The sequence below is a fragment of the Astyanax mexicanus genome, chromosome 2 (genome assembly GCF_023375975.1).
Source record: "Astyanax mexicanus isolate ESR-SI-001 chromosome 2, AstMex3_surface, whole genome shotgun sequence".
In the NCBI taxonomy this organism is placed as follows: Eukaryota; Metazoa; Chordata; class Actinopteri; order Characiformes; family Acestrorhamphidae; genus Astyanax; species Astyanax mexicanus.
The window spans coordinates 29,916,719-29,944,586 of record NC_064409.1 but is presented as its reverse complement, the minus strand read 5'-3'; the positions used below and the strand labels follow the sequence as shown (position 1 = coordinate 29,944,586).

At 36.3% G+C, this 27,868-nt stretch overlaps 1 protein-coding gene across 2 annotated transcripts in view; it reads left to right on the top strand.

The window, feature by feature from the left end:
- Window positions 1–321: 321 nt before the first annotated feature.
- slco1c1 (solute carrier organic anion transporter family, member 1C1) overlaps window positions 322–27,868 on the top strand; it is a 45,716-nt gene continuing 18,169 nt past the window's right edge. The window contains exons 1-8 of one of the 2 annotated variants that reach the window (XM_022671529.2): window positions 322–843; window positions 5,320–5,477; window positions 19,633–19,774; window positions 23,900–24,032; window positions 24,247–24,356; window positions 24,472–24,618; window positions 25,968–26,066; window positions 26,874–27,119. In XM_022671529.2, the coding sequence (XP_022527250.2) occupies window positions 5,334–5,477; window positions 19,633–19,774; window positions 23,900–24,032; window positions 24,247–24,356; window positions 24,472–24,618; window positions 25,968–26,066; window positions 26,874–27,119 (1,021 nt within the window). In that variant the 5' untranslated portion in view covers window positions 322–843; window positions 5,320–5,333. The remainder of the gene's footprint in view (window positions 844–5,319; window positions 5,478–19,632; window positions 19,775–23,899; window positions 24,033–24,246; window positions 24,357–24,471; window positions 24,619–25,967; window positions 26,067–26,873; window positions 27,120–27,868) is intronic. The other variant, XM_007238161.4, reaches the window with a different exon arrangement.

The following is a 27,868-nucleotide window of genomic DNA, read 5'->3' as shown; positions in this document are numbered from 1 at the left end:
CTCTGTATTTTTTCATTATTGCAGTATATGTTGCAGAGAAATATTATTTTTTCACAATATTGTGCAGCTCTATGGTAATAATATAACTACAAATGAGTTATTAGTTTGTAGTGGGTAGCTTTGCTTGTCATTCAAAGGCTTACTTCTTTTGCTTTCTCAGATTTGGTTTGTAGCTTGCAGTCTTGCTTGGTCACATGCTCTTGGAATGCTGAAGCAATGTGAGCAGTTTAACTTCTAGGCTTCACGAGTTCCAAGGAAGACTTTTATGCAAATGCTTGTTTTATTCAGGCTGAACGTCTAAAAGAGGACAGCACCAGTAAAAAAAAAAACGTTCGCCGTGTTCATCATCTGCTCCTCACTCATCTCTCTTTCATTTCGTCGCACTGGAAAACAGGATCTAAATATTCTGGATCCACTAGCCCCCAGCCTCCTCCCTACCCCCCTTCACAGCCATCACGTGTTTCAGCCAATTCAACCAGCCGCTTGCTGAAACGCTGGAAGCACTTTCTGGAGAGAAGGTTGTGAAAACCTGCGAGATTGACGTCAAAGATTACACTATTCAAAACACTGCGAACTGACCTGAAACGGAAAGAACTGGATCCGACTCGAACCATGACGAATTAACTCCCGACTCCAAGTGTCTTTCGCCTGCAACCCTATGGGAAGTTTGTGCGACATCCGCGGCGCGCGCAGCGGTGCTGTCCATACGAGCTCATCCTCATCATCCTGAGCTGTTGGGAATACGCTCCATACATATCTTTATATTATATAACGGCCCAGAATCGGTAAAGGAAACATCCGACAGAGAGGAACACGCAGCATTTATCGGAGCGAGGATTTGTGGTCAGTATTCTTGTCATTTTTATTTTATTTTAAACACTATAAATACAGTACACATACATTTTTGTATGTCAGAACTAATCGCTTTTTTATTTGTGAATGGGAAAATAATGTCAAACCGCGCGCATTTCAGGCTGTCTGGGTTTGACGTGAATAGAAAATCTAATAGTGTTTCGTGAGAAAGTAGGTCTGTCCTCGAGCTGCTGTTTGTGCGCTGTTTATACGGCGCGCATGAACGGGATTAGTTATTCTGTTTGAGACAGTGCGCATTTAACGCGTTCACATTTAACGCGTTCACATTTGACGGGCGCGTAAATGCCACGTTTACATGCGGGAGAACTGAAGAAAAAAAAAACAAGGTGTAACATCTGTGTCAAACCTTGTCATTTCGGAGACATTTTGCATCCACCTTCCCATAACCTCCCTACAGCTCTCCTCAGTATTTCTCTGCTTCTTGGTATTTAAATCCGCGTTAGAGAGCAAGTCCTCCTTTTGTAACGGCGCACATCACGGCTACATAAAACACTGTGGCGTGTCATAGTCTGATACTAGTCCAATAATCGCGTATGTGTTGTCTATTGGTCGGTAGGGGTCCAGGCGCAATGCATGGCTTTAATATACATTGGTTAATTAGGTGAAGTGCGCTGGTGAGTCTCCGGTCTCTAATCATCACATCCCCCATTCGCTCACCCAGCCCTGTCCCTTCACAGCGAGCGTGTCTAGGCACAGGATAAACCACTGTGATGTGATGTTTCCCGTTGGCCTGATTCCAATAAGACTTAAACTTTCATTTTGATGTATGTAGCTAAGACCAACAATATTGATGCATTTTAAAGAAACTACTGCAGCCTTTTCAAACTGGTGATGACAGAAACGGACATAACAAAATGTATATACACAAAATATTTACAACTACACAGTAAAACAGGTTTTTAGGTAAGTGAAAAACTTGCTAAAATAGAAGTATAAATACAGACAACATAGAATTTCTCAAAACCTACACTATACCTATGTTATTTCACTGATGAAGATGAAGACTAATAATGATTTTGTCCTGAAGACGTTGTATGACTGAAAGATGTTTTTACAGGCTTTTCAAGTTAGTACAGCATCTTCTAATTGTAATTTTGTTACATTTTCAGAACGTCATTCCAGAAGGACACAGTCAAATCACAATATTATGACCTCCTCTTTGTTATCATTCAATTCTTTTCAATTATTATTTATTTATGTAACACTTTTCACAATGGATGTTTTCAAAAAGTAGCTTTACACAGATCTGGGTCCAAGTCTCTTTGAGTGAACACAATTGCATCAGTGGCAATGAAAAATGTCCTCGAGAGGAAGAAACCTTGGAAACACATGCTCCTCTGTTCAACAATAGATAAAACAAATACAGCAGATATCACAACAAATAACAGCACAACAAGAATAACTTTAGAGAATGTGTAAATAAAGAGGTGCTATGACTGATGTGAGAATGGGTTATGGATTACGAGAATATGAGTGAGTGTAGGACACATGCTCATTGCTCATTGTGTCATATGCACAGCTGTGCAGTGTGGTGGGAGTGAATGATGCAGAGGCCAGGGAGAACCGAGTATCATCATGATAGTGTAAATGATAATTACATGGTCGACTTATTGTATGGACATGCTCTCAGTATTTTTTTTCTGATATCAGTATTACCCATTGTGTTTAAAAAGGAAGAAGAACCCATCAACGTTAACAACGTAACGTTAAGTTTTTTTTATTTATTTAAATATGAAATAAAAAACTAATTAATTTTGTTCTGAACATAATGTATTGTCCCAAAAACATTGGTTATCATGACAGCTCTTACTGTCCAGGGACAGGGCTTTCTACTAGATTTTGGAGCATTGCTGTAGGTATTTGATTACATTCAGTGACGAGCATTAGTGGTGGTAGGATGTTGGTTCATAGTGCTTCACATAAATAGGAATAAAAAATAAATAGCAAGAATTTAAACTTCCAGCACACATTACTGACAGAATTCGAAATAATACAGATTACACGCAAATGTTCCAAGACTGGGTGACTACCAGAACTGCTACGGTTCCAGAACTGATCGGTACCAAGTTCTAATAGAATACAATATGTCACTGAATACACGAAAATACAGAACTTGTATACATAGAGGTCAATGTATTAAAGTGGTCTTCATAAACATTTAGACATACAGTATATCTGCCAATGTACTAATTAAAATGAAGTATAATCATAAATAATTATCAATGAAAGATACATGCAGGGTTTTGGTGGAATCTAAGCAGCTACTTAAGGCTTTTGAAACGTCTGGAAATCCCTGGTCAAATTATATGTTTTGCAGATATTTTAAAAAGTTAATAATATACAGTATATTTATATATATTTATAATATATATTTTATCTCTTTCATCAGACCTTGGCTCTTACTCTAATCCTCCTGATGCATCTAAAAATTGTACTGAGACATGAATAGCTGAATGAGGTGTTAGATTTGTGTTGGAGGAAATTAAATCTATAGGAGGAGGGTTAATAAAAAAGTTCAACAAAGTTCAGAAACTACACATTATGTTGATTTAGACGCAGTAAATGTGTCATCCATTTTACAGTCCAGCTCTTTTAGAATAATAAATTCACAAATGTGTTGTTTCTGCAGTGTGTGCCAGTTTTGTAAGAATACAATAATAAAGCAAACTGTCTTCAAAGGATATAAGAAAAACAGATATTGGAGGTTTATTGTATATTCAAATCCAAAAATAACACAAAGTCTTTACATTTAAAATAGACGGCTAGAAAAACAAAAAAGGACATGTTAGGTCTTCGAGTGTGCACCTCGACATTTGAGCTAACCTTTCATAACTTAAAAAATAAAAAAGTGACATCAACTGTTTTTTTTTTAGTTTAAATAAAAATAAAGTGTGAAATAATTAATGTTAATAAAAAATTGATACTGTGTTTTTAAAAAAATCTGTACAGAATATAAAGCAATATGTTAAGTTATAATATAATATTTTCTTACACCACAAATGTTTACAAACAGTTCAGCTCCTCATTCGGCTGTGTCTGTCTACTGCATTGTCTCTCTCCTCTGCTGATCAGTTCCAGATGATCTTAATCAGTGTTTGGGCACCTAAAGAAGAGAGCATGGAAGGAGAAGAGAGCATGTTTGTGTGTGTTTCTGTGGGGGGAGGGGTGAAGAGGGTCTGTGGGTGTTGGATTCATCCAGTTCTCCCAATTAATCTTTATCACGCTGAATCTGAGAGAAAGTACACGGGACATATTGCCATATTCACAGGCCTGCAGCCTCCTGACCCGGCTGACAGTAAGAACATTAAGAATTATTTAGTAAATAAAAAGGAGCATTTTCTCAGTCAGCTTTATGAGGTAGAACCAGGAATGTCTTTAAGTTAACAAGCTGTGCTGAAGTTGAATTAATTATTTGATTTTTATTTTTGTTCTCTTAATGTGTTTGAGAGCATCAGTTTTGTTTTGAAGAGGTAGAGATGGTGTACAGTGAATAGCTTTTAAAAAAGAAAAAGAAAAAAAAAACGTAAAAAAATGAAGGTCAGTCAATCTGAAAAAAGGAAAGAACTTTGAAAGTATTCTCAAGTGCAAAGACCATTTAAAATGTTATGATGAAACTGGCTCTCATCAGGACCGCCCCAACATAGAAAGATCAAGAGTTACCTCTGTTGTACAGAATACGTTTTTCAGAGTTACCAGCCTCAGAAACCACAAGTCAACAACACCCCAGATGCTTCACAGAGTTTTTTGGTTTGTTTAACACTTTTAAATTTACTACATGAATCAGTATTCATTAAAAATTGTAGGAATTTTTAATAAGTCAGAAATGAGGAAATGGAGCAGTGGAGGGTCGTAAAGTCATAAACATGTTAGTAAGGTGAAAAGTGTTGTTGCAGGCATGTTCATCCTCCCATAACTTATTTCATAACAATATTACACACAAGTTCACAAAAATGAAAATTCTACATTATACTATCTACATAAATGATTGTGTAAATACAATAATTCTTTATTCAGTCATCTGATAAACAATTATTTTGATATATTGTTCATAGCTGTATGATCTGAGAGGATGTAACTCTTTGGAGGTCTCCTCCTCTTTGGATAACACACAAGCAGAAAAATATGCTAATCCTGTGTGGGATTACCTAAAAGCTAACTAAGCTAACTAATTCTGGCATTTGCTAATTTACTTTTTATTTCCCAGAAGTGTGCAGTTTGAGTGTCATTTATTTAGTTATTTAGTATCAAGTTATTACCATTACCACAAAAGACTAAAAAATATCTTTACTATTCTCTTTATATTTATATTTGTTAAAATGACCCAGTTTAATCACTGTTTTGTTTTTTAATATTAAAGATTTTTTAAATAAGTAATATTTGAATTTTAATTCTTTTTATTGGAGTTATTTGAAAGCAATAAATCCCATTGTCTGTTTTTCTTTACAGGAGTACATCCATCAATGGCAAGAAATTTCATTAGAGAAACCTTAGCCAAGGAAAATGAAACGTTTTTAAGGAGGATGGAAATACCAAACAAGGACAGCTGGTCGCCTGAAAATGAGCCTACGTCAGTGAGACGGCACCCTTTCTGTTCCAGTCTAAAGGTAAATGTTAGGTGCTGTGAGCAGCTTTTCTCTGGACTTCAGTAAAGCTGGTCATTATGATGATTTACACTTTAAACGACTTCATATCTTTCCTTTTGACAGTGTTTCTCAATATTAGCACCAGATAAATGGGCATGATGAGCATTTATAAATGATCAAATTTGCAGAGTGATTCTTATCAATCGTATACAGTACAAAGTAAATGCGCCAGTGTTGAATAAACACTGTTAGTGTTAAATTATCACTGAGATTGTGAAATTGAACACTAACAGTGTTTATTTAACACTGGCAATTTTACTTTGTGTCTACTGATAGTGGTCTATAGAAGGACAGACCACAATCTAGCAACAGGGTGTTGGACACTATAGATTCATTAATGTCCTATAAAACAATATAGGAACTATAGGAATTTTGGGGAGCTTAAAGGACGCTTAAGCATCCTTGAAGACAACATGGAGAGCACACCAGGCCTCTAGGGCTGTGTGAAACACTGCTGTCATGTGAAATTTAAACCATGGTCATGGGAGGAATGTATCACAACACACAGTGGAGTGCTCTCTGCTACATAGCTGCAGATCTTTTATAATAAATGTTCGCCATGAAAGTTCTTAATAAATACACATGTTGTAACTCGACCTTGAAGCAATGAAAGAAGGTTGCCTGGCAGCTAGGTACTACATACACACAATACATTTACGTGCATGAAACACCCAATCCAGCATGCAGTCACAACATAATAGTATTGAAAGATCTTCTGCCACCATCTTGGAGCACCTTCGGCTGTGTTTTAGAGTTTTGGCAGCATGGATGACCAACAGCATATCGGCCAAGTGGTCATAATGGCTCAGTGGTATAACATGACAAAGACCTCAACATTCCAGTAAATCCACAAAAGAATGTCTCAGACGCTATGTAGATTTGCTTTGGGTAAGTCAAAGTCTAAGTATTAATCCTACTGACATGATGTGGAGTGATTTGAAGCTAAAACAAAAAGCTGTACTTTCAAGGATTGTCTAAAGCAATACACAGGTGAAAGAATTCTGCAAAGAGGAGTGGGAAAAACTTCAATATGAGTCTATAATGGACCATTTTAGGAATTGTTGTTTTATTGAGGTCATTATAATTAAAGGAAAAAATACTAGATATTAGAACATATAATGCCTCATTATATTAATTCTATTATTATTATTATTATTATTATTATTATTATTATTATTATTATTATTATTATTATTATTATTATTATTATTATAAGTTCTATAAAAAGCATTTTTCCCATAAAATGTATTACAACAGCTGTATTACATCTATCTCTCAGTACAGGTAAATTCAAATCAATTGTCATGTGAAAATAGGCAAAAAGACATATGAGACAAAGATATAATTGGGTGTCCTAATTTTATATAATAAAATAATAATATTTGAAAAGTTTGGTGTACACACTAAGAAATGTAAGTACAGATTTGTACTTAAAAGAGTACAAAGCTTGTCGCTGGGGCTGTACCTTATATTGAGGTACAAAAAAGTACCTTTCAGTGAAAGTCCTTTTTTGTACCCATGGTTTTTGTGGCAGTTAAGATTATAAAAATTATAAACATCATCATCAACTAAATATGGCTCAAAAACTTGATGATCCAAAATTGTCTGGCTTTTAAATAAAAAATGTGCAAATAAAATATATATTGTTTATTAGTACAGTGATACAGAATACTGAATGTACCCTTTGGCTGGTTAAATGGTACAAATTTGTACTTATTGCTGTTAGGAATGACTTTGTACTTCAGAGGGAACAAATCTGACCTCGTAAAGACCAATATTGTACCTTTGAGGGTACAATTATGAAGAGTGTACCTTTGAGTACAAACAAGTACTCATATCGTACCTCTGTTTTTTAGAGTGTAGCACAATGATGAGGAGGCCTGAGAAACTGCCTGTTCCTTTAATCTGTTCTCTGAAATAGTTAATGAGAATGTATTGTCAATAATATTTTGCTAATCCTTTACTGTAATGTCACATGCAATGGAAACACATTGCTGACTCAAGAAGAATCTTTGTTTTCAGTGTGTTTAATATTATGGAGCGCTGCACCATGGGTTTGTTCTGTGGCGTCACTGGGTCAAAATAAGATTTAGCTGCAGTTTGTGGTGGAATCTTCCTGTGCTGATCTGAGTGAGGAGAACAGAGAGGGGTTTCAGAATGGGCTTCTGACTGCATGGTGCCTAATGATTTAAATAGGCAGCCAGTCATGCTTAGCAGTGCCTTTGTTGTGAGGTTTTCTGCTGTAGTTACTGAATATCTGAATGCATCCACAGAGGCTCTATTCAGCAGTGAATTCTCTGTACATAAACTGTATTCTACGTTATCCATATCATGTGCTGATTGCATATGAAGCAGTAGATGTGTAAACTGGTCACTGGGGCCCTCGTAGTTTTGTGTTTTCTAATCATATTTGTGTTTTTAGCCTTTATATAAAACTATGACTGCAATCTTCTTCTGTCACATTAGGTAGTGTATAACTTCAGCCTGAGTACCTTAATATTCTGCATTTTTTCTCTGAAGTTATTTGGCCTTGACTTCATTATTAGAGATATATAGTAAAAAGATCACATTATTTACTAAACTAACTTTATAATTTATTAATATGGTAATTAAACATTAACTTTTTACTTAAGGTTTTCATTTAAACCAGGTATAAATTGTACGTTCATTGTAAACCTGGTTGTGTCACATCCTGGTCTCGTCTCGTGTCTCTGTGTGTCTTCCCCACGTGACCTGTGCTCCCCTGTGTCTCCCGTCTCAGTACTTTTCCACCTGTTTCTCATTTGTAGCTCCGCACCTTCCCCAGGTGTTTCTAATTCTAGAGTGTTTCCTGTTTCTTTATATAGATCCCCTGTGCCACTTTGTCTCCGTCGGTCTTTGCACCTTCCACTGTTGTCTGTCTCTCCGCGTTTCTGTGTTGCTAAAGCCCTAGTTCCGTGTTCATTCCTAGTTTGTTTCCCTTGTCCTGCTTAGTTTAGTTTTACCTTGTCTAGTTTAGCTTCTTGTTTATTTCCTTGTTTATTTCTAGTCCTTCTCTTGTATATATTCCCTGTTTATTATTTTATTCTCTAGTTGGTTTATTTTAGGTTCTCTGATTTGTTTTGGTTATTGGTTATTTGTGTATTTATCCCTGCCCAGTTTTGTTTTGTATCTATTAAGTCTCTCGCTTGCTTCTTTGTTTATGTACTCACGGTTTGTTTGTTAGTTATTATTTTTATCGAGTTAAGTTCCTTGTTGTTATTCCCTGTTTGTTTATTCTTATTATCTCTTGTTTGTTTATGTTCTCTAGTCTCCCTCGTTTATTTTGGTTTATTATCCTTGTTACGTGTTTACTTGTTTCTTTGTGTTTCTTTGTTATTTATTTAATAAATTATTTATTTATTTCGCCCTACCTGCACTTGTGTCCGTCTCCTCGTCTACCTGCCTGGATATCCGTGACAGGTTGCTTTCAATCATAACTTTTGTCATTTTTCAATGGCAATTTTTATAGTTATGAAGTTATATTTCCGATATTTAAACAATAAAAAAAAATTACATAGAAAGGAAATTCATTGCTAGTTAAAAAATTGCTGATTTTCAACCTGAGGAAATCTGAGTTTATAGCTTTTTGTTGGTTTGTTTTATTCTGTGATCTAAGCTCATCTATGAGAGAATAAAGTCAAATCAGCTTTAAATTAAAATATTTTGATCAGCAGCATATTAAAGAACAAACAAACAGACTTTTCTCGGAAACGGGAACATGCTGAGGTGTAGCACTCTGCTCTTAGACTGGTGCCTAATCTTGTAATAAATCTCCCACTGTGTGTTCATTTTTAATTTCCAAGTTCTCTCACTGAGCTTCTGTCCAGTTCTGAATAATCCCAGAAAGGTTCTTGCACAGTCTGCTCCATATTAACTACATGTTGGCAGTGGATAAATAGCCATGCAGGAAGTTGGTAGCCAGAGTCCTTCTCTAAATGCTGCAGAAACAGGAAGTGATGTGATGAATAAGGGTATTGTAGTTGTAAGCATATAGTAGACCAAAGCTGATTAGTGTTTCATATAGCACTCTGCGTTTAGGCCTAAATATGCATGTGAACTTTTACTAGGTTAGTAAAGTGGGATTAGAATAGTTTTGTTCAATTTTTAAACTATTTAAGTATATACTTTATGCAATTTTATTTTTATAGTTATTAGTTTTATAGTCATTTGGACATATGGGATAGAAGCAAAAAGTTTAAAATTACCAACCTAAAGAAACATTACAATATATATATATATATTTTTTTCTCTTTTATATAAGAGTTAGTATAACTTATCAAGAAAAGATGAAAGTTTAAATCTAGCTTTATCCTAGAGAGATAACATTTATTTCTCATATTTTTAATTATATAAAAGCTTTGAGCAAAATTGCATATTTGCCCTTATGTTGTTATAATCAAGCCATTTATGATATATGTGATATATACGATAAGTCAATGATGTGCAAACCTTGAAGCTAATTGAAAAGTTATTTTTTTCTCAATTTTACAAACACTAAAAAGAACAGAACGTTTTTCATGAAGAGATCTCCATGCTTATGTGCTTTATTCAAGCAGGCAATGACTGAGCATGCAACGAGCCTAGGCACATGAGGACCTTTAGCCTCTGATAAATAATCTTATTACTTTGGCATAATGGGAAGGGATTTAGACATCTAGTTATTTATTTATGCCAATTTACTGCTCTGCCGTTTCTACCCTTCATACCACCTTCCAGAGTTATTATCCAGAGTGTTCCAGAGATATTATTGTTTTACTTTTTATAATTGTATAAAGAAAACAACAAGTAGCAATTATCCTTTTAGAAATATATATTCTTTTAGAAATATAAGGGTATTCATGTAACGATTGACGTTTCTACAGCATATGCCATTATCAAATAGCCCATGTGATTTACATGGGACAGACTCATGGCATATAGTTACCTCAGAGCACTTGTCATATGCCTCCAATTTCTAAATAAAGAATTGCCCATTCAAAGAATGTCAGTCAGCCCCAATCCAAAAACACCCATCCCCCACCCCACCCGTTAGGTACATACCCATGTCCACAGTGGACAAAATAGCCTGGAAGATGCAACAAAGACTTTATTTTTTTTTTACATTGTATTGATTTCTGAATTCATTACTAATAAAACATGTTCTGATTGGTATAAGTCACAGTTATAGATAAACACAATCTGACACGGCTTGTTACAAACCAACAGTTCTGTTCTGTTCATGTCTTTTATTGAGAATATTGATTAAACATCCACAGTGCAGTCCAGAAAAAGTAAAGCCCTGCGTGAATGACCTCTCAGAGAGCTAATTGGCAAAATGATGTTTAGTTTAAAGAGATCAGTTTGAAATTGTGGGTTTCATTTTTAAGGTGTTTTGCTCATTAATAAAGACACACAAAGCCTGGTTACTGACTGTATTTTCTACTAAAAGTAATTGTGAACTATATTAGACATGAACGTGTGTAATATACACCTGGGCGTCCATAACATGGTTGTACGGATGGATACATTTCAGAATCAAGTCAATGTTTGCTACTTTTATTAGAAGTAAAAACTAATAGCCTACTAGTTTTAGTCCAAGAGTCTAATGGGCAATCCTGAAAGAGGAGAGAAAGAAACTAAAGGTAGCATCAATGGTTTACAGATGTGTTCATGAAAGAACATAGTATAAGAATCTACTGCTGTCTATTTCAGACCTGCTAAATAAGTTTAAGACCACTGGGATGTCACACAATTCTTTTTTTAAATAAAGAAAGAAAGATAGAAAGATAGAAAGATAGATACTTTATTGATCCCTGAGGGGAAATTCTTGACATCCAGCAGCAGGTGTGTATAGTACACAAAGTTACAAAAAGATAAAAAAAATATAAATGATACATATAAATACAACAAAATAAAAAATAAAATGAAATTATAAAAGTACAGTATTTAGTGTGTGTGTATGATGTAAAATGGAGGTAGTGCAGTTGAACACAATAGATACATGGACAGATGGAAAAAAAAACCTTTTATCCACTGCAAATGTATGGCAGTTTTTTAATCATAAGTACTTTTGTTTGTTGTGTAAATCTGTATGAAGCTGTAGGAAATGTGTACTGAAAGTGATTGCAACTTAAAGGTTCTACAGGTTGTTAAATTCAACGATTCACTTACTTTTTCATAGCATGCACAGGGAATATTTATTAATCTTGCTGTATAAAACATATGATGAGCAGTATAACATTGTGTGCTATTGGTCTAGTTGTATTAGGTTTGTCTATAATATGACCTAAATAACAAGAACTTGATAAGTAATCAATGAAGACATTTCGAAGGTATTCCTCTGTGGCAGAGCCATTACGTTATTGAAAACTGTGGATTGAATTCAGTGATTGTAAAATGTTAATGATGAGCAGGTTAATGTGCTTGAGTTAGAAACACAGGGAATTATATGTACATGTATAACAGGGCAAATAATATTTGGGTGGTGGATCATTTTCAGCACTGCTGTGAAAGTGACGTGTTAGTGTGTGTAGTGGTACGAGTAAATCAGACACAACAGTGTGCTAACCACTGTCCACTCAATTAGACACTCCCACATAGCTGCTTTTCCATGTAGATGTAAAGTCAGAGACAGATTGTTTTCCGCTGTACAGTTTGTGTTGGTCATCCTCTAGTCCTTCCTCAGTAATCACAGGATACAGCCTCCTGATCTGAATACATTAATGCTAAGTTCTAGCAGATACTCTAGAGTTGCATGCATACTGGTATTGCCTTTATTGTTTCTACATTAGCTATAGCATTTCATTATCCATTATGTACACACCACCTACTTAGAACCTGTTTCTACATTAGCTATAGCTCTATATTATCTCTTTAACATAAACACTAAACATGTGTTCATCATCTACTCACACTGATAACCTGTTTCTACATTAGCTATAGCTCTATATTATCTCTTTAACATTAACATGTGTTCATCATCTACTCACACTGATAACCTGTTTCTACATTAGCTATAGCTCTCCATTATCTCTTTAACATTAACATGTGTTCATCATCTGAACTGGCTACCAGTTGATGCTCGCATAAATTTCAAAACTCTTACAATCGCCTACAAGGTGATAACAGAACAGGCTCCTTCCTACCTGCATTCCTCCTAAGGAGGTACCAAGACTTTGTTTTTCCTTGCAACTTTTGCTCCCATGACTCTGCCACTGTTGGCATGACTGTGATGCTTGCTCATATGAGGCTTGGACCCGTTTCTCTGTAAAGCTGCCCTGTGAATACATGTGTTGTAGAAAGCACTATAAAAAAAATAATTGAATTGTGATTAGGGGTAAAGTGTCTCTGTGCTCAATCACTTGAATATATTAAATGTATTAAACCCATTGATCCCAGTGTAGAATCTTTATTTTCTGCTTATTGTTTGTTAAAAGTTAAACAATGTGAAGCATTCCACACCAACTTTTAAATTTAAAGAAGACATTGTAATGGCATGGACATGCATGACTGGTCCATCTACTTATCTCAGATTTAAACTTTCAGAGCAGCCCAAGAGCTTCTTAAGGCCGAGAAATCAGTTACCTGACCTCAACCCAATCAAGCATGCTTTTCACTTACTGAAGACTATGATAAAATAGTTATTTATAACTATTAGTTTGCCCATTTACTGCCCTGTCCTGGGGATATTCCTGATGTGCTCCTAATTCATCTGGCTAATCTTCATACTTGCTGCAAACCTGACCAAGAAGAGGCTGAAATGTATGTCCTATTACTTTTGAGGACTATGTATATTCGGCTCTAATTGTGTCATGATTAGGCAGAATGGGTAAGCTTTATTAAGAAAAGGGCCAATACAAAGGGTGGTCAGAGCAAGCAGGGTCAATACCGGTGAACAGGAGCCAACAGGGAATGACACACCCTAAACAGGATACATTCCAGGGTCAAAAACACAGGCAAACAGCAACATAGAGCAGGCAAAAAGACAGAGTCATGGTACAAATCTCGTAAACAAATAAACTGGGGAAACCCATTGTAGCAGGACAAACCAAAACAATACAATGAGAGCCAGAGCTGAGGGGGAATATATACATGTGAACACAGGTGAGGCTAATTACACTGATTACTTCTAAGAAGTACAGTGTGCAGAGTCATGTGATCATGTGAGCAAGTGTCTATGTGTGGTGCATTCTGGGTAGTGTAGCAATATTTTTTGTAAACCTCTTGAATTAAATCTAAATCTGTTCAGTTAGATCGTCCTTCATTTTAAAATAATTGAGGTGCAGCAAAAATATTAAATATAAAACAATATATAAAATGTATGATATACTCTTAAAATATTGCACTGTTAAAAATATTGCATTGTTAAAAATATTGCATTGTTAAATAAATGTAAATAAATGTAATAAATGTAAAATAAAATGTTAAAAGTCAAGTACATTAAAGTACACTTGAAAAAATAAATGAAATATTCTTGAGGAAGTGTATTTTCCTTAAGCGCATTAAAGTGCATGTCTAAATATAAAAAAACAGTGTATTTTTTAAAATATATATAAATAAATAAATAATTGCACAGTTCTATTAAGACTTACCATTATTTTATTAAAGCTCCCAACCTGTTTAAAGAATACATACTCTAACCTATTAATATTCCTGTGCTCAAACTGTTGTATGAACCAACTAAACTGTTCCTAACTGCACATAATGTGTGTGTAATATCCAAAACACATCAAAATATTCACTTTACGTATGCAACTTGTTATTCAGAGGAACGTCAAGTAATCTGTACAAAGCAACTGGTTGTTTACTTAATTGTCAATTAATTAACATAGATTATTGCATTCTAAAATCATTTAGAGTCTGTAATAGAAACCAGTGGAATTTGCTTTATAAACAATGTTTTTAGAGGTTGTACAGATGTATTAACATTTAAATATCAAAATCCATTCTGTTGTATTTCTGTTACATTTTATAGCCAGCTTTAAGAAAGGAGTCAACCGTCAGTATACAGTTCCCATATGCATCAACTTTGCCAGTTTTAACCATTACTGTGAATCAAAACAATAAAAACAGAAGGTAATTGTAGACAGATCAAATAGTCCTTAGTAACCCACATGATCACAGGATTATTCAGAAAGTTTAGGGACATTTTAAATGGGTAATTGTCTTTTTCACAGGACCACCTTTTGGATTTTATTCTCTGTCTGATCTTTTGTATATTTCTCTGTCAGTAATTACAGGCTGAAGTATTGTTTTTACTTTTGATATTGGCATCAGGTATTAGCCAGTATAGTAGCAAACAGGGTCCAGATACCAACATCCAAAGGCGAGTGAGTTGCTGAGACCCAGCGGTCTCAAGTTTAAACCCCTGAAGGTCAGCAAACTGTCCATAGCTCAACAAAATTGTGAAGTACTCTGTGCAGCCACCATTCATACACCATTCATATATCCAAGCTGCTCGCTGTTCTAAGGAAAACAGTGTGATCTATGCATCCCTAGTTTTACTAAACTTAGCAGCCTATTATTGTTCTGTCCACCCTCTGTATCCTTCCGGGCAGATGTTGATTCACAGTGGAAAATATATTTCAAATGTTTAGCACCCAGCCAATGCCCCCTCCAGCCACCAGAGGGAGGCCTTGAATAACACCGGCAACTAATCAAGCTAAACGCAATGCACCTGTGTACCAACTATTTAAGCTCTTGGTACCTCTCAGAGAGAATCCTCTCTGTCGGAGAGTAAGAGCCCACTGAATCTGACTCTCTCTTGTTCTTGTTTTTTTCAAGCTTCCTCTTACCCCTGTTCTCTGTCTGAGAGTCTGAGTGGCCGCTCTCTCACTGCTTTTGAGCTTCCCCTCTTCCGTTCTGTTGGAAAAGGGCATCAGTCCCTAAGTTCCTAAAGCACCCATTTATTCAGTAGTTTGGTTTGGGAAGATTTAGTCTTTCATCCAGTTTGTAAGGGGCAGTCAGTCCTATTCTGGTGTTCTTTTGTTTATTGTCCCACATGCTCAGCATGGTTTGTCCAACCATTCTACTCAAATTCTACTTCTCTTGAGTTGCTATTCTTACCTGCATCTCAATCTGCGTGGGTTCAATTCCTGGCTAGGTCAATCAGTCATTTTGCAGTTTATGTGGCAGTTCATTTAACTGCGCCCCAATCCACCACAGTAACACGACAGTAACGGGTTAGCCCGTGTATGCGGTGACCCTGCTTTGATCCCTGAGTGTATTACTGAAAAGTCTGGGGCTGAGCACATCACTGTGCAACTGGCTGTTAGACTTCCTGATCGGAAGACCGCAGGCAGTGCAGGTTGGCAGCAACACATCCAGCGTCACCACACTGAACACAGGGGCTTCCCGAGGATGTTCACTCTGCTGACCCACGACTGCACACCAGTACACACCTCCAACCTCTTTGTCAAGTTTGGTGGAATTACACTACAGAGAAGACCAAGAAAATTGGTGTGGACTTCAGAAGAACTTGCAAACAGCACACTCCTTTAAATATCAACAGTATTGCTGTGGAGAGGGTGAGCAGATCCAAGTTCCTTGGTGTGCAAGTCATTACAGACAGATCCAGTCAGACATGGACTCAGCAGAACAGGTAGACCTCGAGCAGGTAAGTTGCACTAGCTATCCAGGAGGCAGTTATAGAGAAACATGAGCAGACTCTGCAGCAGATCCTTTTGGGGGTGCAGAGCCTGGCAAATGTATTTACACAGAGCTTTCCATCAGAGCGTGCGACGAGGGCATATATCATGTCCCTCTTCACTGGTAGGGCGTTTGCCTGGGCCACCTCTATCACAAACCTTGAAGCTTTTGGTCTGCAGAGAAGAGACAATGGACTTGCCACTGAGCCCTTGCTATTGCACCCATTGAATATCTTCAGTCCCCCTGGTTGTCTTAGTGTCTGACACCTACCCTGAAGATCTTGAGCATTTTCAAGAGCCAGAAGAATGCTGGGATCTCCAGGAGGTGTTCAGTAAGCTTCAGGCCAAGCTGCTTCCCTTCATCACCCATATGACCTTGCCGTTGACCTCTTTCCTGGCACGAGCCCTCTCAGCGTCGGAATGCCAGGCAATGAAGGGTTATATTTAGGGGCCTGGAGCTGAGGTTTGTTTGAACAGTTTTTCTATGTCTGGAATAAGGACGGGGGCTTAGGCCCTGTATTGATTACAGGAATCTCAACAAGAAAACCATTAAGGACTGCTAGCCTTTAGCCCTCATGACCTCAGCCTTTCAGGTGCTGCAGCAGGCATCCATGTTCATCAAACTGGACATGCACAGTGCCTACAACTTGGTTAGGGTCAGAAAGGGTAATGAGTATATATATATATATATATATATATATATATATATATATATATATATATATATATATATTGTGTGGTATTAGTTTAAGCAGACTGTGTCTATTGTCTATTGTTGTGACTTGAAGATCAGAACACATTTAATGACTAATTTATGCAGAAATTCAACTAATCCACACTCTTTGATTAATCCTAAATAAAAAATTGGGCTGTTTATGGACAGGTAGTTCGTGCATCTGTGTAATGATGATTTGATGATGATTTGTGTGGGACAAAAATAGACATTTTATGGCCAGTCTGAAAAGGAGGTAATAGAGTGAGCACAAATATTACATTCTGGTTATATTAATGCCACCTGGATGCAAGAGTTTTATCATTGGGGAGGCTGGTAAAACACTGTTTACAGGCATCCACCAGAAAATCGAATCTAATCTGAATAGAGCTTTAGATACCCTAATCCATCTAATGACTTGCTTCAGATTCCACTACAGTGAGCAACAAATAGATAGAATGAATTTAAAAGGTGCTTTTTTTTATAGAGATTTCTGTAATTATTTGGCGTAAATTATGGTAGCTGTATGATAATTGTAAAGGGCTGTTGCCGAATTTGCAAACCATTGTTATTCTTTAACTTACGCACATTTAATGAATACATCTGGTCTGGTAGTCATGAAGCTGGTTCTTTACCAGAGTCCTGAAACTTTTTATGTTTATGTTTTTAAGGTTTGATGAATATGCCTCAGTAATTAGCAGAACTAAAGTACTATAAAGCACTAAACAAACAGTAAACTGCTGCAGCAAGCGAGTCACTTTGGAACTAACATCCGGATGAGCTAAAAACGTACTACTGTTGTTTCAAAGAAAATCAAACTAACACCCCTGAAAAAATATCTGTTTGAGGCCAATACACTTGCTAGTTCTAGAACTTATGTGTGTACATCCTTCACACAAGAAATCACCCACAAGAATGCATTTATTCACAGTTCAGTCTTTTTCTGTCCTCTCTCCTCTGCCTGTTTTTCCCACCTTGCTATACCATCTATTGTTTTTATAACAATGGCATATAACATATTAGATCAATTAAGACAGGAGTATTTGAACTGAAATCCTGAACTTCCTGTCAGACTATTACCAGGTGGTAAGAATAGGACAACTTACTTTCTCCTTACTGACCCCTGGGATGTGCTTAGGCCTCAAGTATAAAGTTCCTCACAGAAGTAAGTAATCCTCACATTTTAACAAATATATCTTTAATCTTTTAATGGGACAACACTATAGCAATGAAACTTAGATATAAATTTGAGTGAGTCAGTGTACAGTTTTTTATAGCAGTATAGATTTACTGTTCTCTCATTAATGTCTAAATATCTGGCAACACAAGTGAGTACCTGTCACAGTTGCCAAATGCAGGACAGACAAGTGTGGATACCAAACACTCAATTTATTAGATAAAGAACAGGCATTTTAAAAACAGACAGACAGGTACAAGGCAGTACCTCACAGTAAACATATCCAATTTGTGCCCAAATTACTATCTAGCTCTGCCTTAACTCTCTTGGGCATGGAATTCACCAAGGCTGCACAGGCTTCCACTCCTCCATGATGACATACCAGAGCTGTTAGACAGCATGCCCTCATCCACCTTTTGGTAGAGGATGCCCCACAGGTGCTCAATTGGGTTTACAATTGGAGACTTTCATGGCCAGTCCATAATATTTACCTTTAGCTTCCACTTTAAGGAGGTCACGTGACACCAGAAAGGTAAGGTGTACTCACTTGTGCTGCCAGCTATTTAGACATTGATGGATGTGTGTTATAATGTTGCTCCATGAAAACGTTTTTTACAGAAATGTAGGGTGCATTCTCACTTTTGGGAGATACGATATAAGTAAACCCACACATGCACATGTACATAAAATTACAATGTTATCATATCATTTCCATATGACACAAAGATATTACACTCCAGTGAAGATGAGGTAGCCCCTTAGTGGAGCTGAGCTTCTGTCACTCCTGGAAGTATATACCAACAGTCTTGAGGAAAATACTGAAGACCACAGGCACAGGTTTCCCAAGCCATTGTCTTTCCTGCTGCCACATCAGGCTACTGAATGGCTAGTAGCTCTTTGAAAGCAGGTGTTTGTCAACACAGTGCTGCAGAAAAAATGTCTGTGGGAAACAAAGACAGTGTGAGCTAATTTTCATTTTAAAAAAAGAATATTTATCACTGGAATGATGTAAGTTTCTTCACATGAACATCTCTGCTCGCATCTTTTTTGTAATCATTACTTTTGATGTTGTGTGTGGGCTTGTTCAGGAAAAACACCACAGGGGTGTGTGTGCACTGCTGTGAGGATTCATAACCGTTGTTAGCAGCATCCTGAAAGTGTGACTGTATTTTGTCAGTCATTATCCAAGCCACCGACTGCATGTTTTTTCCACCATTCCAGGCTTGAGTCACTCTGGCTGGATGTGGCAGGATCTCTCAAGAGCATGACATAAGCTCTCTTAATCCTCTTTTTGTCCCCACTACCCATAATACAGCACAGCTTGAGAAATGATGGCTCCCCCCACCCAGCTACGCTGCCTCTTCCTTCCACCTGTTTGTTCCCCCACTGCTCTCCTGCTCACTCTTCTCTCCCTGATTATTTTAAATGCACATTAATGTTGTGATCATTTTGCGATTGGATGTAATGATGTGCAGTGTAAGTGGATATATAGAATATAAAAAGTGGATTCAGATGATAAATGTTTATGATAATAAAATGCTCTCTCTCTCTCTCTCTCTCTCTCTCTCTCTTTTATTCCAGATGTTCCTTGTAGCCTTGTCCTTTGCCTACTTTTCAAAGGCTTTATCTGGAAGCTATATGAAAAGCACAATAACTCAGCTGGAGAGGCGCTTTGACATCCCCAGTTACTTAATAGGAGTCATTGATGGAAGCTTTGAAATAGGTAAGAACCGGATCATCATGCGTCAGCAGACTCCTCCAAATCATTCTTGTGTGTCTCAGTTGTGCTCGAGTCACAGAGTCTCTCTTTTAAGAAACTAGCAGCCTTTCATAGAGCCAGCAGTGTTCCTGTGCAATATCAGCAATGGGGAAATAATCCAGAGGCTTAGAGGGTGTGCTGTAAGGTATGTCAGTCATCAACAACACAATGCAGCAGTCTGGCAGAAAGGCTTACACAACAGAAACAGGAGCCCACATAGATGTTCATTTCTGTGCTGTTAACCGTGTCAGACCTAATGTCTAATCAGTAAAGTGTCCAGAAACCTCATCTTTGTCCCCTTAAAATATGGCCCGAGAGAAAAGGAACTGCATCCATGTCTTGATGGCCACAGTACAGTAGATTAAAGCTTTCTGTGTTCTGTTGTTGTGAAAAACAAACCAGATGTAGAATCACAGAGCGTTTTCAAGCTGTTTAATCAAAACAACAATTAAAAGTGACTATAATATAAAGCTTGAGAGTACGGACCACACTGCAACAGGAAGTAACAGGAAGGTGAAGACACAGCAGGTACACAGAAATATTGTTTGTTTACTGCAAAAAAAAAAAAAACAACACACTGGATCTAATATTTAAAGAGAAAAAAAAACGTATCTGGACAAATGGACAGCAGTAGTTAGTCAGGGCTTCAGTGGTGGTGGCGATAAAGAGACAGACCTCAAAAATATTTCAGGTGATATCTCTGTTCCACTAGTATTAGAAGGTTTGTGTTTCAAATGGTCTGTGTTTCTAATGAAATGTCCGAACACAGCTACAGGTCACAGCTGCATCATCAAAGGGAAGAACCCTTAAAGGACCCCACAGACGTGTCTGTGATTGAATAACAGCAAGCTTTATTGTAATCTCAGAGATAAGCCCAGCTGTCATCCACTAAAACTCGATTTGTCCTGATTCTGTATGAAGTATGAAACCAAAATTTCACGTGAAGACCTTTTTTGTACGTGTGCATCAGTTACCCAGTGTGGACTGTTCCAATGATTTGGTAAAAAAAAATCTGGTTTAAACCATGTTTACCTGTTATGGGCACGTAATGGGTGCAAAGTTGTTTGTCATGGAGATGAGGTCAAAGGTTGTCAGTAGGGCTGAGGAGGAGGGTTTTGGGTTTCTAAAATTCAGCTGCAAGGTAACTCTACTAAATTTCCTTTGTTTTTAGCACAATACATTTTAAAAGATATAATAAGATTAAATATATTAAGATATACATTAATGTATTAATATATAATATCAAATGTTACTATAAATATAAATACAAACAAATATAAAGTTTATGATAATGGGCATTCTGCCTCACAAAACATGTCTATTTATGCATTACATCACTGATTTTATTTTCCCAAAAGGATGTAAAATAAATCTGCATACAATAAATACAATAGTATGTTTAGTGAATCTCAGGCCTGCTATGTCATCACACAAACCTTGGACCTGTGGAGCCCCAAAGCACCCTCACTTCCGCAGTCACAAGGCCCCGGCAACCAGCGTTTTCATAGAAGTGTTGCCATAGAAACAGGGCAGAAAGCAGGGCTGCAATGGAGTCAGAGAAAGTAGCTAAAGCAATCTGTCTTAAATCCTGTGTTTGAGTGAGCCAGTCAGTGTCTACATTATGAATACACTTTGCATGATATATTTGATATTTTACAAAACCTAAACATGGAACCAAGTGGTAAAATAATTGCTTTTTAAGAATAATATACAGCAATGGCCAAAATATTGCCACCCCTGCTGTTTTTTTTAAGAAAATGTCCCATATTATCCAGATAATTCATGCATTTACCAATGCTTTGGAATTCATATGTTTATTTTAGGGTTGTCAAAAAGTAACTGATTAATAATATAGTTTGCTGTGATTTTGGAAGGTGTAGAGTTCGTTATGACATTTAGATCATATTTTATCATAAATAAAAAGTAATCTACCATTTAAACTCATTGTTAACATTGCTAAATATAACCACTAATAGTTTACTAGGATCTTTTGAAAGCAAGCTCAGGCCAAACTTTAGTAAAAAAGATTAATATGCATTAAAGAAATAAATGCATTAGTTTCCAGACTAATCACATTCATTAACACATTAATGTTGACAGCACAATTTTTTTTCTTGGTTTTTATTGAAACAACACTAAAACACAGAGAAAAACAAAACATCTGATATCATTTCATACAGAGCTCCAGACATTGGTATATTTGGTCCAGTTGCTCCTGAAAGCATCTGTCCACAGTGTGTTTCTACCAGAAGAGAGAGGTTCAGTGAAATCATTTTTAATCTCTCTGTGTCAATAGTGCTGTCCTCCTGGATTTTCTTTCCATATCATTCCATTAATGCAGATGATGAAAGATAATGTGAGCTGAAACTGTTGTACTATGTGTCTGCAGTTCAGCTTAAATTTATTCAGATGTTGGTTAAGGTTCTTTAGGCACCATTTGAATAATGATATGATGGAATCTTCTATAATATTTTCTTTTCTGTGCAAATCTACAGAGGATAGCTACAGTGCAACAGGCTGTACACTTCTTACTGATTTTGCACACAGTGAACAATGGAACATTAAGATCTCCAGAGATTAACTTGAAGTCTTGAGATTGTCAGACATTTATTTCTTTCCCTTTTCCTCAGTGTTTGTACAGACTCAAAGACTGACTGGACTTTTCTTCATTTACAGTGATGGCTGAAAGTGTTGGCAGTCCTAAAAAATGTTCAGAAAATAGAAGTATTTCCCCCAAAAAGTAATGCGATTACATGTTTTGTTATACATGTTTATGTCCTTTGTGTGTATTGGAGCAACACAAACCTGTGTGAAATTCACTCTTGCAAAAGAGTGGTTCAAAATTCCAGTTGAGAGGTGTAAGAAGCTTTCAGTTCATTTTTTTTAAAGTGTGCAAATAAATATTAAGTTGAGGTTGCTAATATTTTTGTCCGGCCCATTTATAGTGTTTTGTGTGAAATTATATTAATTTACCTTTTTTTTCCTCTGTGTATATCAAATGTGTTATTGAAATTCTTTTCTAGGAGAAATACTTTTCTGGAAAATATTCAGGAGTGCCAACACTTTCAGCCATGACTGTAAAAATTAAACATGTTAAAGGTTAAACATGAGATTCAATGAGATATTTCTTACAGTTACTAAAATGTTCCAAACATTTTGTCCACTCCAGTGTTATTTTTAAAAGGTGGTTTTTATTTAGTTAAAATAGTCACATTTTAGTAATTTAGTTATTATTAGTTTTAATGTAGTGAGTTTTTGTCAACAAAAAACAAAAACATTTAGTCTAGTTCAGTTTCAAAAATATAGATTTTAATTTGTCAATTTTATAATTTTTTCTATTTTCTATTTGTGATATTATTTTGAGATGATTTATTACTGACATCTATTGAAACAATATCCTTGTGTTTTTGTTACTTTAAAATTAGGCTAACTTTGAAATGTATTAAAGCACCTGAGCCATAAAGACAGTTAGACAAATACAGGCAATATCTATTTGAATTATGCACTGCTCATAGTATGTAAAATGCAGGGAAGACTGTGTGAATTGTGTCTCATGGTGCATTATAATGAGGCGTTTGTGGCCAACATGACCTGAGCACCTTAACTAATGATCATGGATTACACACACCCCTTTTAAATATTAAACAACACAAAAAGTAATCATGACACATATGAAATAATCAAGCTAATGTTGCTGAGAGAGCTGCTAGATGTGCACAATCTGCCTTTTTCTACATCATTCAGTGGTGAGATATAAGGTTTGGTCAGCTGTGTGGAGCTTGGGGAAGGCCTTATCTCTTGGCTTGAAGGCTTCATCACAGGCTCTCAGCAGTGCATATAAATTAGATGTTATGCATCTTGAAGATTCATTTACTGATTCACCTAGAATATGTTTCTCACATTTACTTTGACTTTTCCTGATTATTCACGCTTTGTATGGTGTTTGGAAAACTTCCCCTAGATTAATAAGTACTCCAACTTTCATGTTTTAATGTGTATTATTCAATTATTACTCTGAACTGTATAAACAATCAATTATGTAAATCACAATCACTCTGTGTTTTCTGTGTTTTCTGTTTTGGATGCTAGGTAACTTGTTGGTTATCGCCTTTGTCAGTTACTTTGGTGCCAAGCTTCACCGACCAAAGATCATTGCCTTGGGCTGTCTGCTGATGTCATTAGGGACATTCTTAATAGCACTCCCTCATTTTATTATTGGAAGGTAAGCTATAAAGCTACTAAGATTTCTGTACGAGCATGCAGGTGGGTTTCTGCTTTGTTATTTGGTTTTGAGAATATGTATAATGATATTGATTGCAACACATTTTTTGGGTGTAATAATAAATCATTAAACTAAATTTGGCAGTGTTGAATCGACTTTATACTTTCGGGTTTCTTTACCTTCTTACTATGAAACACTGATGTTTTATTCTCAGATACAAGTTTGAAACATCAGTGAGATCGTCAGCGAACTCAACAAACAACCTCACTTTATGTCCAACCAGTGTGCTTGTGGGTAATCATTCCTCTACACTTTCAAGCACAGGTACGTGTTACTCTCTGCTTTAATAAGCTGAAATGTAAGAACAATAATAATCATTTGAGTCAATAAAAAAATTGTGAAATGTTTTTAATATACTTTCACCTCTCGTCTGCACCAGGCTGTGAGAATGAGTCCAGGTTATCCATGTGGATCTATGTGTTACTGGGAAACATCCTCCGTGGGATTGGTGAGACCCCAGTACAGCCTTTGGGAATTTCTTATATAGATGATCATGCTCTGGACGACAATGCAGCGTTCTACATTGGTATGAAATGTTCATTTCTTACTTAGGTTGTTAAATTTTCCTGCTGTATGACAGGCATGGCAGGGATGAATACATTTATTTAATACTGTAAACATTTTTTTTTATTACCACAGTATACATTATTGCCAGGGGTGGGGTGTATCTCTTTGCAGATTGTGGTTACATTGCTTCTTATCGTGTATCATTTCCAGAACCCAAGCTGATTTCATAAAACGCTTCATTTGCTTACAAACAAGAAATGTTGAACTGGGCTGCAAATCAGAGCAGAAGTTAGCTTAACTGAAGCAAATAATACACACATTTATATAGATGACAAAGACTTCTGAAAGCATAAAGTTGAAAGAATGGCCTAAATAACTATAAAAATGGTAAATAACTAAAGGACTAAAAGGATTATATGGGTTTGCTTACATTCCTAATTTTCATTTTAAAAGATTCTGTTAGTTCACTAAAAGTGTAGCTTGGTACATCTGTTTTTCTCCTATTGTTTTTAGAAAATAACATTCTTTATTTGTAATTACTTTTAAACCACCCAATCCTGTTTCTCAGCTTAAGAAATCTTAGAAACTGAACGAGTACCAAACCTCAACCTGTTTAATATAGGATATCAGTTTTAGGCTTGTATAGTCCATGTAATGAGCCATTGTTCTACTGAAGAAAAAATTCTCAGTAATGACAGCTTTGTTCATTTATATAGTGCATTCACTATACATTCACTGAACCAGACAAGTGTGTGTACAGTTGTAGGCAAATGCTGTTTTCGAGTGAGACACTGTAGTAATTTTTTTGACATTTATTAAACATTATTTGTATCATTTTATGTAAGCACTTCCCACTTGATGGGTTTAGAATGATAGCTGTTATCACTCTAATGTTATACGCAGTGGAGTCATCAAAGGTTAGTACCCTAAAAGTCCAGTGAACAGCTGATTTATAAAATACATTGTACATAGACATATCATAACTATGTTAGCTGGCTTGCTCGATTTTCTCATTCTGAGTTCAGCCACCCAGAAAAATCGCTTCTCATTTGCATAAAAAAAATTATAAATTTTGCCAGCCGCTACACCTTGTTCTAAAAAACTACTGTTCCCAGAGTCCTCTGGGTGCAGCTGCCTTCAGTCAGTATAGGAGACACTGGGCATTAAAAAAGTTTCTCTGCAGCAGTTAGTCCTCAGTGGCTTCTGTCTGAAAAGCAGAAATGTAGAATATTTCACATAATTTAAGTACACATATAGTAATTTCAGCAGACCACTGAAGTGCATTTGACAGTTATGTGACCTGTTGTATTGTTTTTTTACTGACACTGCAAAGTCTAATAATAACCTGTGTTCACCATGGTGTCTCAGGGTGTGTTCAGACGATATCGGTCATAGGTCCAGTGTTTGGTTATCTGCTTGGATCCCTTTGTGCAAAGATATATGTGGACATTGGATTTGTAAACATGGGTGAGTAATAGTGTTCAAACTCATTTAGTTTTTTTGTTGTTGTTTTTTTTTTTGCATATCTTTATGGCTCTGGGTTTTTATACCTTGATGCTTCTTTAAAAAAAAAAGGTGCTTTGACTTACAGAGGAGAATTCCTTGTTAATAAAAAACCCATATCATGTAGGGTAGTATGGAACATGTAATTAAATAAAGAATACAGTGTTTTTTACATTTTTACATCTATTTGATTTTTATTTCATTAATTCCAATGTATTTTTCTGCATTAATGTTGCATTACAGCAGTTTTTTTGGAATGTGTTGCAAGCCTGAAATGCAGAATTGGATGTAAAGTATATAAATCAATGGAATAATCTGTATGTTTTGGGTTCATACTGTCTGCAACCATGTCCTAATTCTACATTACTTTAATCACATGATCAAGGATCAGGCTTTTTGTCATAAACTTCCTAATAGATTCACATGATGAACATTCACATGCTCAGTTTTATTAGTTAATAACATTTAATAAAAAAGACACTAAATAAAAAATAAATACTTTTTACATTTTTGTTTTTATTTTCAGCTCATGTTTTATGAACATGAAAATTCATATGACTCAATGTGATCTTTGCAAAGATCTCATACATGAGCTGAACTACAGCATACACTTTAGTGTTGAGCTTATCTGTGTCATGTGCTGTAGTGGTGTGAAAGAACCACAAATGAATGTGTTTTGTGTGTGTGTGTGTGTGTGTGTGTGTGTGTGTGTGTGTGTGTGTGTGTGTGTGCGTGTGTTTGTGTGTGTTTGTACTTGTTTTTTCCCAACAGAGAGCATTAGCATTACACCAGGAGATGCACGCTGGGTAGGAGCGTGGTGGTTGGGATACCTTATAGCAGGGCTCATCACCCTCATATCAGCCGTGCCCTTCTGGTTCTTTCCCAAGTCCCTGCCCGTGCCAGAGGGACGACTGGCCAAGTGCTCTCCTGAGCGGACCAGCTTCATCAAGGACTCTCCTGGACTGGACCACAAGTATCAGGCAGATGAACAATTCAGTTTCGTAAGACTGGCCAAAGGTAAATATAGCCTTACGCTCCAAATTGTCCTGACACAATTCATTTTTTTTCTTTCTTATATTAGCAACAGTCTCAAATTTCAAGATTCAAGAGTTTATTGTTATATGCACAAGCACCTGAGACATAAGTTAAAGACTATAGAGGATATTAAACTAGACACATAATAATAAATAACAATAAACATATAAGAGGTATACATAAATACAGTGACAATAAAAAGTAGGTCAATCCTCTGGAATTTCTTGTTTTTGTGCCCTAAATGTCATAAAATGTGATTTGAACTTCATTTGACAAATATACTGTGTCTAAAATTATAACAAAAAATATGATCCTACGGGTCGTTATTGAACGATTCAACATTGAACATTCAGAATTCATTGAAGTTTCATGTTGCTGGATCAGACCAGCACATCGTTCAGGAGGAATTTTATCCTATTCTTCCTAACGAACTGCTTCAGCTCTATATTCTGATTATATTCCTTGAATGCCTGAAGTGTATGTCTCTCTTCAAGTGTGCTCTGACCTGACCACGCCTAAAGACAGATCGATTTTTTCTTTAGCTATTCTGTCGTGTATTTGCTCAGTGTTTTGGGTCATTGTATTGTTGCATCACTCAACTGACTCTCCTGTAGAGTATGCACACCTGGGAATTCATTTTCCTCTTTATGATTGTAAGCTGACCAGGCCCTGCTGCAGCAAAGCAGGCCCAGATCATGATGTTCTCTCCACTATACTTTATGCTGGGGGTG